At 40.9% G+C, this 15,028-nt stretch overlaps 1 protein-coding gene across 3 annotated transcripts; it reads right to left on the reverse strand.

The window, feature by feature from the left end:
• Window positions 1-4,543: 4,543 nt before the first annotated feature.
• On the reverse strand, window positions 4,544-14,693 carry LOC125749491 (ubiquitin-conjugating enzyme E2 E1). 3 transcript variants are annotated; one of them, XM_049026795.1, is made up of 6 exons: window positions 14,430-14,693; window positions 13,448-13,608; window positions 12,916-12,966; window positions 8,352-8,484; window positions 7,486-7,633; window positions 4,544-6,369 (listed from the first exon to the last, which is right to left on the reverse strand). In XM_049026795.1, exons 2-6 carry the CDS (start codon window positions 13,600-13,602, stop codon window positions 6,272-6,274), a joined length of 585 nt encoding a protein of 194 aa, XP_048882752.1. In that variant the 5' UTR covers window positions 13,603-13,608; window positions 14,430-14,693; the 3' UTR covers window positions 4,544-6,271. The 3 variants fall into 3 exon arrangements, with proteins under 3 accessions (XP_048882752.1, XP_048882751.1, XP_048882753.1); XM_049026794.1 differs by having other exon boundaries at window positions 13,448-13,630; window positions 14,430-14,689; XM_049026796.1 differs by having other exon boundaries at window positions 13,448-13,539; window positions 14,430-14,678.
• Window positions 14,694-15,028: the final 335 nt, after the last annotated feature.

Here is a 15,028-nt window from a genome sequence, read left to right on the forward strand (position 1 = left end):
GATGTATTAAAATGTAAACTATTACTATTTAACTGTGCACTGAAAATCAGTCAGGAAAAAAATCAGAGAAGTTTTATTTGAATTAATGGCCAGTCCATGTATTCCACGCCAGCAAGTTTCGAAACCCTTCTGGCATAGTTTCTAAGCTCTCAATGAATGGAATCCGAATTTCTCCCCAACAATCTCACAATACCGTTTAAACCCAGCAGTGGCGGTGTGCCAATCAATTACGTGCACGTGCCTGCCCAATATTTTTTTTAAATGTAACATAAATTATTCATATAATATAATAATGTGCTTACACTGACTGTGAATAACAGGTAGTTAAACTTACAGTAAGTAGCGGTTGTCATCTTCTATGAACTGTCACACCGTCAGCGTTAGTAAACAAGGTTAGCTGGCTGTTTACAATAACTAGCCACGTAAACGTGCTACTGCAAGTATAAGAAGGTGACTGAATTGTTTCTGTGTTGTTGTTCTACAGACATATGCTTCATTGGCCTAAAACTCAAAATATATGACGCACATGTCTGCTCTGGTATCTATGTAATCAATGTGCTAGCCCAGATCCTGTTACGCTGCTCAGTAGATGGCAGGCCAACTACGTTTGTAGTTTTGCCTGTACAAATTACACTGTCCTTCAGTATTTCCTTACTAACCATGCCATCCGTAAATGGGTTATTCTCACGTCATCTTGGTTTTGAAGATTTCAATCATGAACTAGGCCTGTTTAAAAAGACTTATAACAACAAATTTCTTTTTTAGCAATTCTAAAGTTCTGAAGTAAGGGTAAATTTTAAATCCTTTACAGCAAATTTAACGTTTTTTGACATTTCCGAAAACAAGTCGCGAATCTCATTACCACAACAGTCTGAAAACATCAAGATCATTAGGAAAGCCAATACATGTTCACGTTTTTAAAAATTGCTTAACAGTCATGCGCAGTTACTTGAAACTCTGAAATAATATATATTTTAATTAACATTTTTATTTGATTTTGACTGATTTGTCATTACCGCAACAACTTTTGGAGTCTACAACCTAATATTTTTCATATTTCACTGAAACTTAATAAATTTTTTAAATAATCATGTGGCAATCCTGATGGAACACAACATATAGATTTTACACATACATTTATTAAATTAGCATTAAACGGACACAGATATTTTGGAAGTGAGGTTGATGGTTTCATGAGAATCATCCAAATAGTTGTACTTACATGGGGTGTTTTTGCCTAATTTATGAGGCAGTTGTTTTTTGTGCATGTGTGACTCAGTTTTAGAAATGCTTTTTAAACATTAGCTGGTAGGAGATAAGTAGCGGTTGTCATTTGCTGCACATGATTCAATGTATAATAGTGACAAAGTTTAAAGAATTTTAATATCTGCGTATGTATGTTTTTTTATGTCTTACGTGTGGTTTTGAAATGGTGCCTATCCACAATTTTGCTTTGCAAAATGCCAGGGCTGAGATGGACCACAGCAAAAAATATACATCACCTCTTTGACCTGCCAGTGTTACCTCTGTACTCGTAGGGAAGTTCATTTGTCAGGGATGGCCCACAAAAGTATTACGGTACTCAGATCATTAAACCCATATTTAATTTGTGTTTGACTGCTCCTACGGTGACTGACTGCTGGCACCAACTTTAGTTTTAATCCGAAATACTTTGCATTTTGCAAATGGACAGTGTAAGATATATGCCATTGCAAACGTGGAATAGACACGATAAATCACGTGCCCATCTGATAAACAGATGTAATTCAAGCTGCAAGCTGTATGACTTTATTAAAAACAAGTCTGTTCGTGCTGGATTTTGACCCTTTTGTTATTTTCCTGGTGAAAAAAACAAGTGCTTGCGGTGTAACGGTGCTCACAGTAACTGAAGATTTATATTGATTTATCAGAAACTGAAATGCCACCGGTTATGTAGCTACTCATTTACGAGAAACACACTATAAATGTTCTTCACTTTCATACATACAAGCGACAATAACTAGATCACGAATTGTATTACTAATTCATTAGCTGTATAATCAGGTATTTCCCCTTTTTACTGAGGGAGAGGAGGGTCCCTCTTGGCAAGCAGCACTGGAAACAGCTTTAAAATAGAGCAACGCTACCCATGCAGGGTTCACATTTTCCAGAGCAGATTGCTCCAACGAAGGGACTGTCTGCTCCGTGGGTTTGTGTACTCGCCGTGTGGGCAAAGGGCAGACTGTTGTTATGGAGCTTCTGAGCATGAGCACTTATTTGGAAAATGGAGCAGACTGATGTTGACAATCGCTAATATCACTTAAGGCAGAATGTCTCAGGCTACCATCACTGAAGGTTAAGGGCAATCTCCCCATTCAGAAACTAAAGGAAAATTCTTGACTCTGTGGTAGTATGCCAGTATTTTTTTATGATAATAATAATAATAATAAGCATCATTGTGGCGTAATACTCGGAGGAGAAAGACATTGGCTTGAGGATTAAAAACAGGAAGAGATCTGCACTGACAGGAAGTGGGTTGGTGCGACAAAAACGCATCGAATGCATAACGTGTGAAGCATGACCTAGTGAAACAATTGTTTCCAAATTTACTTTGTCATTTATACCTTTGTCCTCCATAGCACAATTATGTAACCCTCCTTGTGGCTATGGTCCCACTACATCAACTGCTTACAGAACCCTTTAAAAGTTGGGTCACTCTGATACACTAGAGGATACAAACTCTTTGTTCCAGCTGAAGCTGAAATTTTGGCCTTAAAATTAAAATTTATTTTAAGTGCATTCTGGTAAAAACCAGAGGTCTGTGATTGAATATGTACTGGGTAGGGTTGTGGTGAATAAACATAATTATGAATTTAAGCGCTAACCAAATGTTATGCCATTTATAGTCAGGAAATCTGTGGATTGAATGACAAACTGGATTAAATGTGAATGATGCTTTTGTTAGCTTTAAATGTTTAGTGATTTCAAGTACAAGACTGATGTGGCTATTGTAAAATGATTGAATGTTTTACTGCAAAACCTCCACACATCCTTGGTAACACCAAGGAAGTTGAATGGACATGGACTCCCTGGCAAAATTAAAAGGGGCCCACAACTTTATGGGGGCCCAAGTTGAAGGACCCGATCAGCAATATCTAATGTGAGGACCCCCTCCCCTCCACTGCCATTTTGGGGGGGGGGGCAGAATTTCTAGCTATACCCCTGGGTAAGAAGTTCTCTATGATAAGAACTTAAGACAAACGGACAAACATTTATGAAGCGCTACATTCATGTAAAAAGTTACTTTTAAAATAACACCTACAACGGGACAGTAAACCAGAAACATTGGTATACGCTTGTGTAGAGCCTCCTAAGATCACCAACACTGACCAGTCTTTGAATAAATGCTGTAATGTTTTTGCAATAGTGTTATCTGACGTGGGAGTCCAGGATAGTTCTGTTTATTATACATTATTACCTACTCTGATCGATTGCATAGGAGTGCTCTCTGAACTTGGCTGTCCAAGTGTATGTTCAGCTTGCCAGAAAGAACAGCGTGTTGCTGATAAGCGTAGGACCCTCAATGATGCTGTGGGCTCTCCAACAAACAAACGTTCTGAAGGCACAGGAGGACCTGCGATGTTTTGGGCCATCTTCAATGTGTTTGGGCAATCAGGCTCTGGAAACTGTTCGTCTGGTAAATGTCTGTCAACTGATTTAAAATCATCTAGACAGAACAATTCTCGGTTCTACAGTTTAAATTAGTTACTGACAACTAATTGGCCCAGACATGAGCGGCAAATTTGCTTTGTTCACAGAGCACTGAAGGTGTGCTCAGAAACTGGGCTTTGGCCAAGCGGTTTCCTCACAGACATGCCAAAGCAGGTTCACACCTGGATATCAAATATGTGCCCTAGCAGAACTATGAACGAATGGCGGCTATCAAGAGCAAAGTAGACTCTCCCCTGAAAGGATAAACATGCTCACATTGACCTCTCTTGGAGCCTGGGCAAGGCCAACAGACAGCTGTGTTTACATTGAAATTGTTCAAATTCAAATTTGTCACATGCATCATCACACACAGTACAGCCTGCAGTGAAATGCTCATCGCAGAGCTCTGAGGCAATGGCGGAGCGGTTGTGACGGCAGCCTGCTGCAGCAGCGCCATCTTGAACTTGTGCACCGAATTTTAAGTCTACAAGTAAAATTGCAAACAGAGAAGAAAAAACAATTAACATGTCCTACATAATGGCTACGTCACAAATTCCGTTTCCATTGCACAAAATACTTTGCGATTCACCACAAAAACGTCAAGCGAAAATATATATTTTTTTTGAGTACTTCTATTAGTTTCGTTTTGTATCTTAAAAATGCACAAAATCTACGTCAAAGGAGATGCTACTAGCGTCAAGGAGCATCCATCATAAACGCGTTGAAATATTTCCTTTTAATGTAAAATTAAAAAAAACAATGAACATATTCATTTTTGCGTGTACTGCAGTACTTCCCCTATATCCCACTGGAATAAAAGAGCCAAATCAAAACAATTTCACACAGTGTCAAAAAAAAAAAACCTGCTTTATTTTAGATGGGGAGACCAGACTCACATTGGAAAATGCAGCAATTGACAGATGCAGGCTGGAAGAAAAAGCACAAGTAGCTCTGTTCATTAAAAATATATTAGTTCAATTGTGGACACTAATCCAAAGCAATCTTACAAAAAATAATTACAAGGATTGAATGAAAAGTGATGCCTCATCCCTATTACTCACAGCTGGATTGGAATATGTGAATAAGCAATTCTTCCAATATGCTCTTTAATCTTTACTTATATTTGTTCTTCCAGTCACCAGATAACCGCCAATGATGCAGAAGTTTTGTGGAGCCATCACATTACATTTCAAGTTGCCTTCATGAAGGTCTAACACATTTTTGCTCAAAGGTTTAAATAAAACTATGAAGGAATTGAGGGGGCAAGAGAGTTTATCCTGAAACATGCCAACGCCAAGCCATGCACTTCACTGACCACCATGGAAGCAATAACTGAGGCTGAATCTCCACATCCTACCTCTTCCACCACGGCCCATACTTGGCACCCTGCAACTTCAAACTTATACCAAAACCAAAAGACGACCTTCAAGGACAGCGCTACGCATCCAGAAATAAAGCTGAGAATGCTGTGAGGACATGATTACAGAAATGGTGTGGGGGATATCGCCCAGACTGCGTCTTAAAGCTTCTTTATCACTGGTGAAAATGTATACAGCCATCTGGTGACTATGCAGGAAAACCCCTGTATTTTTTGTTCAAAGCAGAGCTCCTCCTGGGACCAGGAGCCAGGGATCTTTACTTAGCGTTCTTAAGCTCTGCTGCCCTAATTTATTAATAAAGATTCTTTGCAATATTTACATTGCAAAAGCACGCACGTTTTATTTGATACTGGGAAAACATCATTTACAGTTAAGCATTTACACATTGTTATTCTTTCAGAAAACTCCAAGTCTCATTCACAAGACAATGAAGGTAAAGTGATTCATATCAGAGTCAATTTTGAATATTCAATAGCAAAAAAAAAAAAAAAAAAAGTGTGAAGACCTGAACACTTCCCTTAAATTTTAAGAATAAAATTTAATGCAAAACATCCAAGGGGGAGTGGGGTTCAAATTACAGTTCCAGTGGTTTACAACAAACTTATTAGCAGTTCCACATGCACTTAAAATGGAGTATGGAGTAGATACAGGATTTAAGTTCACTTTGTAGCCGACTTCATGTCACATCCCAACATTCCTAATTTCTTGTATCAATAATAAATAATGACGGTCGTAATAAATACATTACTTTGTCTCCACAAACAACCAGAACGGAAAATTTTGAATGACCACAGGCTCTGGCAACCAAGCATATTAAATATTGTTTTTTGTAATAAATGAATTATTCATCAAAAGGCTTTATTAAAATGTTCATATTTAACTGAAAATCTCCAAACAGGAAAAACTTAAGCTTTAATATTCTTTACAAGTAGTCAATGTAAAAATGTATTTTTAAATTTCAAAAGCACAAACTCACTGAAATCCATGAACACAAAGAGTAACTGACAAATCTAGCGTATTGCTGTTTTTACTGTCTAGCAGGAGTATGATGACTTACAATGGTGAAACCCAACAGTCAGCGGGCAATAAAAGACTGCAATAAAAATCGGCAATAGAAATTACACCCACCCACCCCACCCAGTTGGCGTTCCATGAGCAGCTGTCGAAGCACAGGCTCCGCGCGGGTGCCTGGGGCCGCCTGCCTATGTCGCGTACCGTTTGGTCCACTGTTTGGCTATTCTGTCGTGCTCTGCTCTGTTCGTCATGTACTGGGTGGCGATGCTTCCAACCAGAGGGTCAGCTGGACAAAGAAAAAAAAAAGATGTGTTCACCATTCCACACAGAACATTATACATTATATAAATGTTCTAATATTAAACACAAGACACTTTCATTATTAAACACTAAACTGTTATGGAAGCACAGGTCATCGTAGCTCCGAGTAATTTCATAAGCGGTCCCTGCTTCAGTAAAGTACCAGAGGAAAGCTGCCAGGTCTTATCATGACAGTCTTGCAGACAGTCGCTGTAAATGGAACTAGTGAGATCTCATTTGTGCTGTGGGTTTGTCACATGGCATCCGCTAACATTTACTAGCAATACATCGTAACAGTAAGAAATTATTAAATCAGCCCCACAAAAAGAAACAAATCAAGATGGCGCGTTTCTATATTTAGCTCACTTTAATGCAGGACTTAACATCACTTTCAAACATCTGTGCCTCATTTTAATTACTTGAATTGTATTACTACAGACCCTCCTCACAAAAAAAAGAAAAAAACTCCACTAGTGTCGAATGGATGCTCTCTGTAGCTTGACTCTACTAAATAGGGAAAAACATTACAGAACAATAAGTTCTGTATCGCAGTGAAGCTACTTCCTTGTTACTAACTGTCAAATTTATCTTTATTTGATGCAGAATCTCTTACAATAGAAAAATATGGTGAAACATCAAGACACAAAACTGACATGGCGACGCAGGAGTTCGCATGAATCGAAAGCAAATCAGGATTAGGCTTTAAAGCTACTTCAACACACCCGATTCAGGAAAATAAACATTTCGCTTATTGGAATACCGGTACTTCATTGATCCCCATGGCCAGAAGCACACAGGTGAGAGGAGAGATAGGGAGCAAGTGCAGGTCATCTAGTGTTGGGGCTAAGGCTTTGCTAAAGGGCCTAATGGTGATATGAGTATTCTGTCAGTCACAAGGCTTCACCACACAGCAGGCACAGATCCCTAACTCACTGAGGCACATGCTGCCCTCTGGGGGTGGGGGCACCATAACCATACTGTACCATACAAAACTACACAGTCAGTCAATTAATAAAATACGCACTAACCACTAAACACCTTCCAAAAAGGATCACCTTTTAAGTAAATGACGGAGGGACTGGAGCGCTGTAGAGACACCTACCAGGATTACAGTCGGTCAGCAGGGAGCAGATGGACAGCAGCACTTTGGAGATGGTGAGAGCTGGGCTCCAGTTGTCCTTAAGGATGTCCAGACAGATCACACCCTGACTGTTGATGTTACAGTGGTAGATTCTTGTGCGAAATGTTACCTAATAGACAAAAAAAAAATTCAGGTTTTGCCGTTACCTTAAAACACTTGTACTTATACTAAACATTCTATTCATATTTGCGTTTCATTCTCATTCATTCAGTGTTATATTGGTATTTCAAGCAGTGACACTACCCTCTGGTGGTGGGAAAGAAATACAGCAAGCAGGGAGCACAAGGCATAGAATGCTTTTCTTTATGAAGTTCTCTATGCAGAATATATGCATGGCATTTTTCAGTCACTAAACCATTCAAGACCCATCCTCTAGTAAAAATATGCACTTTGCCATTTCTGAGCAGACAAACATACGAGTGTTGGAATGGCGTAAGCTTCAAGGTGTCCTGTCCGCCTAGCTTTACTGCAAATGTTCATTTAACTTATAAACCAGTATATCTGAAGAGAAGCACATCATGGACCCTAAACAGGTACCTTGAATTAGTGCTAAATTGAAGGTTCAGGAGTAAAACTGAATCTAGATAATGTCTATAATACGTTTCCTGTAGTAGGTGAACCCTACAGGGAGAAAATGCCGTTTCTAGAAGTAAAGCAGCAGCATTAAAGATGAATGATATTATACAAATTTAGCTTTTCTGGTAAGAGATTCCAGTACGATACCTAGTAATACTTGTTATTAAACAAACATCATGCTGAAACACACTGAACAGTCATTGCTAAGATTCCTGTATTTGAAAATCGACAGAATGCAGGGTTGACAGTACCTTGGGGGGTTTGAATGGATAATCTGGTGTGAATGCAATGTCAAGGAAGAAGACCCCTCCTTCATATACAGACCCAGGGGGCCCAAGAATCGTGGACCTCCATTCATATACGTTGTCTCCTTTCGGTCCAGCACTGAAAAATATCACCACTGAATTAGAGCGGGATACAGGATCTAGACAGCAACTGTCCAAAATGTAAATCTGTCACAACAAGATATAAATGGGCGATTCTCTAGAAGCCTGGTGAAGGTATAGTGTGAAATACTACAATACAAATCAACTGTTGGACAAACACACTTTTGCGATTTCAAGACATTTGGTGGTACAGTTAGAATTCGGAAGCTTCTGGCCACTCATCTCCTAATGCAAATACCAACATTACAAGAACATGAATAATTGGGTAACACCTATTGCTTCAATAAAAAACCTAGAGGTGTAACAGTACACAAAAATTTATGGCTGGGTATAATGTTTATGTTTGGTGCAATTTTAGTCCAGTAAAAATTCATTTTTGTTATCTAAACTGCATTTAAAAGCGATAATAAACCAAACAAAAGGTAATGTGTTGACTTACAACAAATCCGTATAACAAAAGACATGCAAATTTGTAAAAATAAATATTTGATTTCTTGTTTGAATTTTTATTTTGCATCATATCAAATGACAATTAACTAAATCCAGTATATCCAGTATCCTGTGTTCCGAGTATGGCTGTATACCTGCAGAGATAAACACTGGTATAGCCTTAGTTATTTTTTGGCTCAGTCTGAATTTCCTGGCAATATGCGAGTTCGGTATAACAGCCAGTCTCAGTCTTATCAACTCATCTCTCTCCAGTGTTAGTAGAATTTATTGGGAAACAAAAATGTTCCTAAACTACTGATTTAGCTGATGTGAGAAGGTTTTCAAAATTCTCACTTCGCCACTACGACTGACTAACCAGCCCTAGCCAACTCACGGTATTCATTATCTGTGTTGAGGATCTATTTGTTAATTTAGGTTCCGCTCATTTCAAGAAATGTATTCATTTCATTGTGCATTCTGAACCAAAAATGTCGTCACTGAAGAGCACACGTCGAATGTGTCTACCATTCCTTATCTGTACTGTGAGAAGAGAAACAAAAAAGCTCTTACTTCTAGCAAGTCCAATAGCGGCCAATGTTAGCCCAAAGGCAATTGTTAACAGCATAGTTACTTCACAGCATACCAAAAAAAAAAGGCCAGGTATCTGACAACACTGCAACCTCAAAAACTTTAAGACCCTGGAAAGGAGATACTAACAAAACAGCTCAGAAAACACCCAACAATACAACCTAACTCATCTAAATCTCCAGAGTGGTCTAACAAAAGACAATTTCTCCATTCTGCATAAACATGGCCACTCATTGGTGGGAAAATTGCCAGACAGCCCATTAGTTTTGTTTAGAAGATGAAGCTACTGTGGACACAAGCAGCAGGTACTGAAGACAGATGGGGATGGACTGTGGTTTTGGGCCACGTACAGAATTATGAAATCCCAAGGTTTACCAACATCAAGTGTTTTTACCACCATTGCATAAAGACTCAACAGGGTGAATGCACATTGCTCAAAATGAAACCACACACATACACACAACACAATGACTCAGTAGTGTTTGAAACACTTCATCAAAATGAAGAACCAATGAATAAGGACATACAACAGCCTCAAGAGGGGGAAATCTGCCATCAACTTGTACCTAATACTCAGTGCAAACTCAGAGCTCATTACAGGTTCTGATGTTGCACAAAAAAAAAAATTCATTATATCAAGAACATTTGTCAGTTGCCATCTTCAAATGTGATGCATTACTCCTGATTAAGGGATTCAATTTTTTTTTCCCCTAGAGGAAATCTGTGCCAAGCAGTCATTTAAATTCTGCTGTGAACACATATAATTCAAGTGGACCAGGTTGTCAGCGATGATAGTTTTGCTTGTTAAAGTGTTTTGGAGAGACGAAAAAGGACTACAATAGTTCTATAAAACATGCATTTTTTATGATAGTGTAATAAATGTTAAATCTCAGTGTCATTTCATAACAAAAACTGCAAGCACAGTGAGCTAGGAATACCAGTGTGATGACAAGCCATGTCAATAAAAACGTAAAATGGATGCTTTATTTTACCTGAACACCCACATAAAAACCAAATTAATTCAGCAACTACAAAGGATCTCAGTGACTACCACTCTGCAGAGTTCCCAAGTGGACAATATTGAGGGGTGCAAGAAGTCAGGTTTTACAGACCATTCCGAGGTGCAATCTTTGCAGTCCACAGGACTAATCTGACATGGTCTGATGGGCCATTACAGATGGAGGCACATGGGTACTTTTGGATGGGTTTTCTGTAGCCTTGGCACTGTCAGGAGGCTGCCACCCTTAGTGCCAAAGAGAGTTGTGATCAAAGCAGAACAGAACTGTTGCCATTTCCCTGGCCAAGTACTGAAGCAGGTAGCTGTAATGGTAGAGTGGGTCTGTCCCTTTAAGAGATTTAAAGGGTCACAAATAAATGTGCTAATAAACTGGCTAGTGTGGTGCAGCATTTCCCTGCTGTGTTCCACATGCAGGCAGGAGTCCATAGTGGGAGAAATGCAGCAGCAAAACCACACAGCAACACAGCCGGCGCTGGCCCCTCGCTCTGGCAAAGCCTGTGTCCAACGTGCATTTAGCGGCTCTGCCGCAGAGGCCACAGGGCAAGCTCACCCCTCTGCTTCCTCAGTGCCGTGGTTTCAGAGGCAGAATCTGGGCAGGAACTGCCACAAGAAAGGATGCCAAACAGGTCATACAAAGCTTATTTACAAAATAAAAGAATATAAGTCTAAACGCAGATCGTCCCTGGAGACCCACTGTGCATGCAGTCTTCATCCCTTTTTTCTTCTGCTTGCTTTTGCCTTACAGACCAAAAGGTCTGACCATATGCTTTGAAGAATCGTTTGTTTACATATAATTTGCTGGGATTTTCCCCCTGTCTGTTTACTTTAGGAGCCACTTTGGGCAATCATTTAAACCTCTTGCTGAAATTATCACACAAGGTTCACTCATACTGAGATATTAACTAACCGTAAATTAAACCCAGGCATTTGCATATCACAGAACACTAAGCACTTTTTTTTCCTGCTTCAGTATTTCTAACAGCTGCTTCAAATGTTTTAGCAAATATACAATTATGCTATTCACACAACCATAAAACTATGCTACCACCTGAAGGCATTACCAGTCTGAGAAGTGAACTATCAAATCACAGTGACCAAGGGCTCTACCTCTGTGGTTTCTCTAATGAACCGCTATACAGGGGCAGTCATGAGCATCAGCTCTCGCAAAGCCATTAAAATAAAAACGACACATGGACAACTGGCAGTTAAACTCATGAATAGAAGAGAAATGCAGATATTTGTATAGTCAGGGCACGGAATGTACATTAAAAATTCAACATCCTATTTGAAAACTCTTAAAACAAAGAATTTTCTGGTTGCTGCATGATAAATAACAAAAACATTAAGGCTTCATTTAATATTTTTAAGCAAGAGGTAGATTTAAGCCTGAAAAGTACCAATAATGTACTCAAATAATAGCCAAGAGCAGAAATTAACTTCCGTAGACTGACAGCTTTCTCTGTCACAGAATTGTCACATAAGCACTTTTGTTCTTTGCAGACAATATGACAATCGTTTCAAATTCTCAGTGAGGTGCCACATTTCATAGGCCCGGTGTCTACATCAAATCCAACGCAGGCCACTCATTGTTTCACGTTTCAATGGTTGCTGCCTAACCTCACTAGTGCAAACTTTAGTTAAAACACTGATAATACCCAGTTAATTACACAGCCACACCCAGTTTACATATATATATAGTATAATTGCATAGCACTCCATGTGGGTACAACTCCTATAGGCAGTTTCTCTGGAGATGCATTAGCAACTTAAGTACCACCAATGCAACAGCGAAAGTAAGCTCAAAAATAAGCATCAACCTTTCACCATCATACAACACTTTCACACTTGAAACCATTTTGGTTAAAATGTAGTCAAATCAGACATCTCAGTGCCAATGCGTGATATTCTCTCACACTGCAGTACTACATTTGAACAACTGAAGAACTTAGTCTGACCTACAAGTTATAATGCTGCTCTAACCACAATCTGTAAAAAAATTAAATAATAATTAAAAATCTGTCTTCATGCTGAATTTTCCACTCAGGTAAAGCCAAAATGTATAGGAGCAGGCTTTAGGTTTAAACAATTCACGGTAAAAAATTTCAATTAAGCCATGGCCATCTGCGTGCTTTATATACAATTCTAAACAAAATACGGTAATAGGTAAATAACGTCAATTAAAGCAAATACAGAAACACGATCCTTTTACAAACAAACGTGCAACGTATAACCATCATAGGTAGTCGGAAGCTTAAAACGAGAAAGGTTGCGCAAAAATTAACATGCTAAAATTGGTATAACCTACAATCATCCGATCTTAATTTGACGATTAAACATGGATAAAAAGGATTAGAAACTAGATAAAAGTTACCGAAGATGGGTAAACAGACTTACCTGCAGTTCGGCGGTGGATCCAGCGTGATGTCGGCCAGCTCCTTCTGAATCCTGGCGGGGACAGAAAGCGGATCGCGCGTTACCTCCGCACCCTCGGCACGCTCCCGATCATCGGCGCGGCCTCGCCGACCCCCCGCACTCACAACAACATGGCCGTTTACACTAAACGCCACTGCATGGCGTTTCCCCACCCAAAAAAGCATCAATAACTACCCCCCAAAGTGCCCCTGACGCAGACAACAAAAACTATACGGCGATCACAGATAGATCCCGAACCGGTACACGCGATTCGGTCAATCGGGTCGGAGTAACAAGCTGTTTAACTTAATATGCAAATGAGCCCGCTGACACCAAGGAGCGCAGCTCCCAGATCCCTCACGGTGAAAACACGACACGAAAGAGCTCCTGCCGATCCGGACCTTCCTAACCAGGAGTCAGTCCCCGAGGGCCAGCCTTAAAAAACGTACGGTTCGTATTCGGACCGCTTTACAGTCCCCATCACATGTCGCCTTTCTCCCGGTGGACTCCTCACCTTTTCGCGCTGGTCGACAGCAGTTTGGTCGGCTTGCTCATGCTGCCTCTGCCCTCCCGTTTGTTGGTGGGGGCGCCTTTCTGCTTGGGCTGCTGGGTCGAGGAAGAGGATGATGATGAAGAGCTGGTGCTGGCTCTCGAATCCTCATCCGACATGCCGGCCTCAGGCGAAAAGGAAGCGTACCTACGGTTTTGTTGTTTTAAAGAAAAGCCATACAGCACACCGTAAAAGTTTCCGAAAGAGCCGAGTTCTGGCCCGTCCTGCGGGTAGGGACACCGGCTAGGAACGCGGCTCGGTTAGCGGGGCGGCTACTTATAAAACGGCCACATATGAAGTTAAATGCCTGGCTACTGCAGCCGCTTAGCTAGCCGGTGTCTCTATGGCCGAGCGGTTCGGATGATAGCGAGAGAACGCTCTGGTCTCACACGGGCCGGTACTTCCCGAACCCGACACCAGTCTGTTCTGCACAGTGGCTGCAGCTCGGTGGTTATGGGTTAATTAGCACTTAGCTGACCGAGGTCAGCATAGACGTTGACTTATCGCTACGGTTCGCCCACACCAGCGCTCAGCGGGCTCGTCCGTTCCGGAGACGTCCCACAGCTTAAGTTGAGTAGCTGGGTTAGTAGCTGATTAGTTAGGGTAACTAGCCGGCTGGCTAATTCTTTATGCTGCCTGGAAAAGTTTGACGTGACAGGAGCCGCGCGTCCCCTGTGACCGACCGTAAGCACACGTTCGACCGGCGGCTGCCAGAAGGTGGTCGGCTGGACCTTTCCGGGCCGTCGAGACCCGACGGCTCTTCCGCGAAGCCCGACTAGCGTCTTTCTTTACACACCCAGCCGGTTCCGTCGAAAGCCCAGTTCGCTAACCAATTAGCCAGGCAGCCACTTCGGTCGGACGGGTCCTCACCCCCCCCTGACCCATCTACTTTCCCGGCTCGGCTGCCGAGCACTTCGATGAGCGGGCCAGCGGCGTTTGGGTTTACCTCGGCGAACGCGCCGCTCTCCGTGTCCGCGCCTCTAGCCACCTCGCGCAGCGGAAGTGCGGCCGCGGCAGTAGCTATGGAGTCACGCTCCGGACTCGCGGGTGATGAAGTTCAGGCGTGGAAAGAAGCGACTTCAGCGGAAACCCGATATGGTTCCACTTCAGCCGAGAGACGTTAAACCACCTCAGAATAACTATTCAGCGAGCAATTCCCCTCCCCGGAACCGACCTCCACTTTCACAAATAAAAGTAATTTATATAGTAGTATATAAAACTCAATCCAATTGTATCCTTGGACTTAATTCCCCTTTAAGCACAACCTTCTCATGTAAACTTATTTTGAGCACTTCCCACACTAAATTCCTTTATTTGACTCCAGTGTTATTAAAAAAGCCATTTAACCGTTAAAAACGACAGTGTTTATTTTAAATGTGATATTTATTGTTTACTACCGAAATAGTTAACGATTTCTCACGTTTTTCGATTGGAGATGGCATCGATTAATAAATAATTTAATAAAGGTAAAAGAATGTTTTGTTTGTATAATATGACAAATACTTATAACAATTCAGAGACATCATGTATGCTAATTTTCATTTT

The sequence above is a fragment of the Brienomyrus brachyistius genome, chromosome 9, assembly GCF_023856365.1.
Source record: "Brienomyrus brachyistius isolate T26 chromosome 9, BBRACH_0.4, whole genome shotgun sequence".
In the NCBI taxonomy this organism is placed as follows: domain Eukaryota; kingdom Metazoa; phylum Chordata; class Actinopteri; order Osteoglossiformes; family Mormyridae; genus Brienomyrus; species Brienomyrus brachyistius.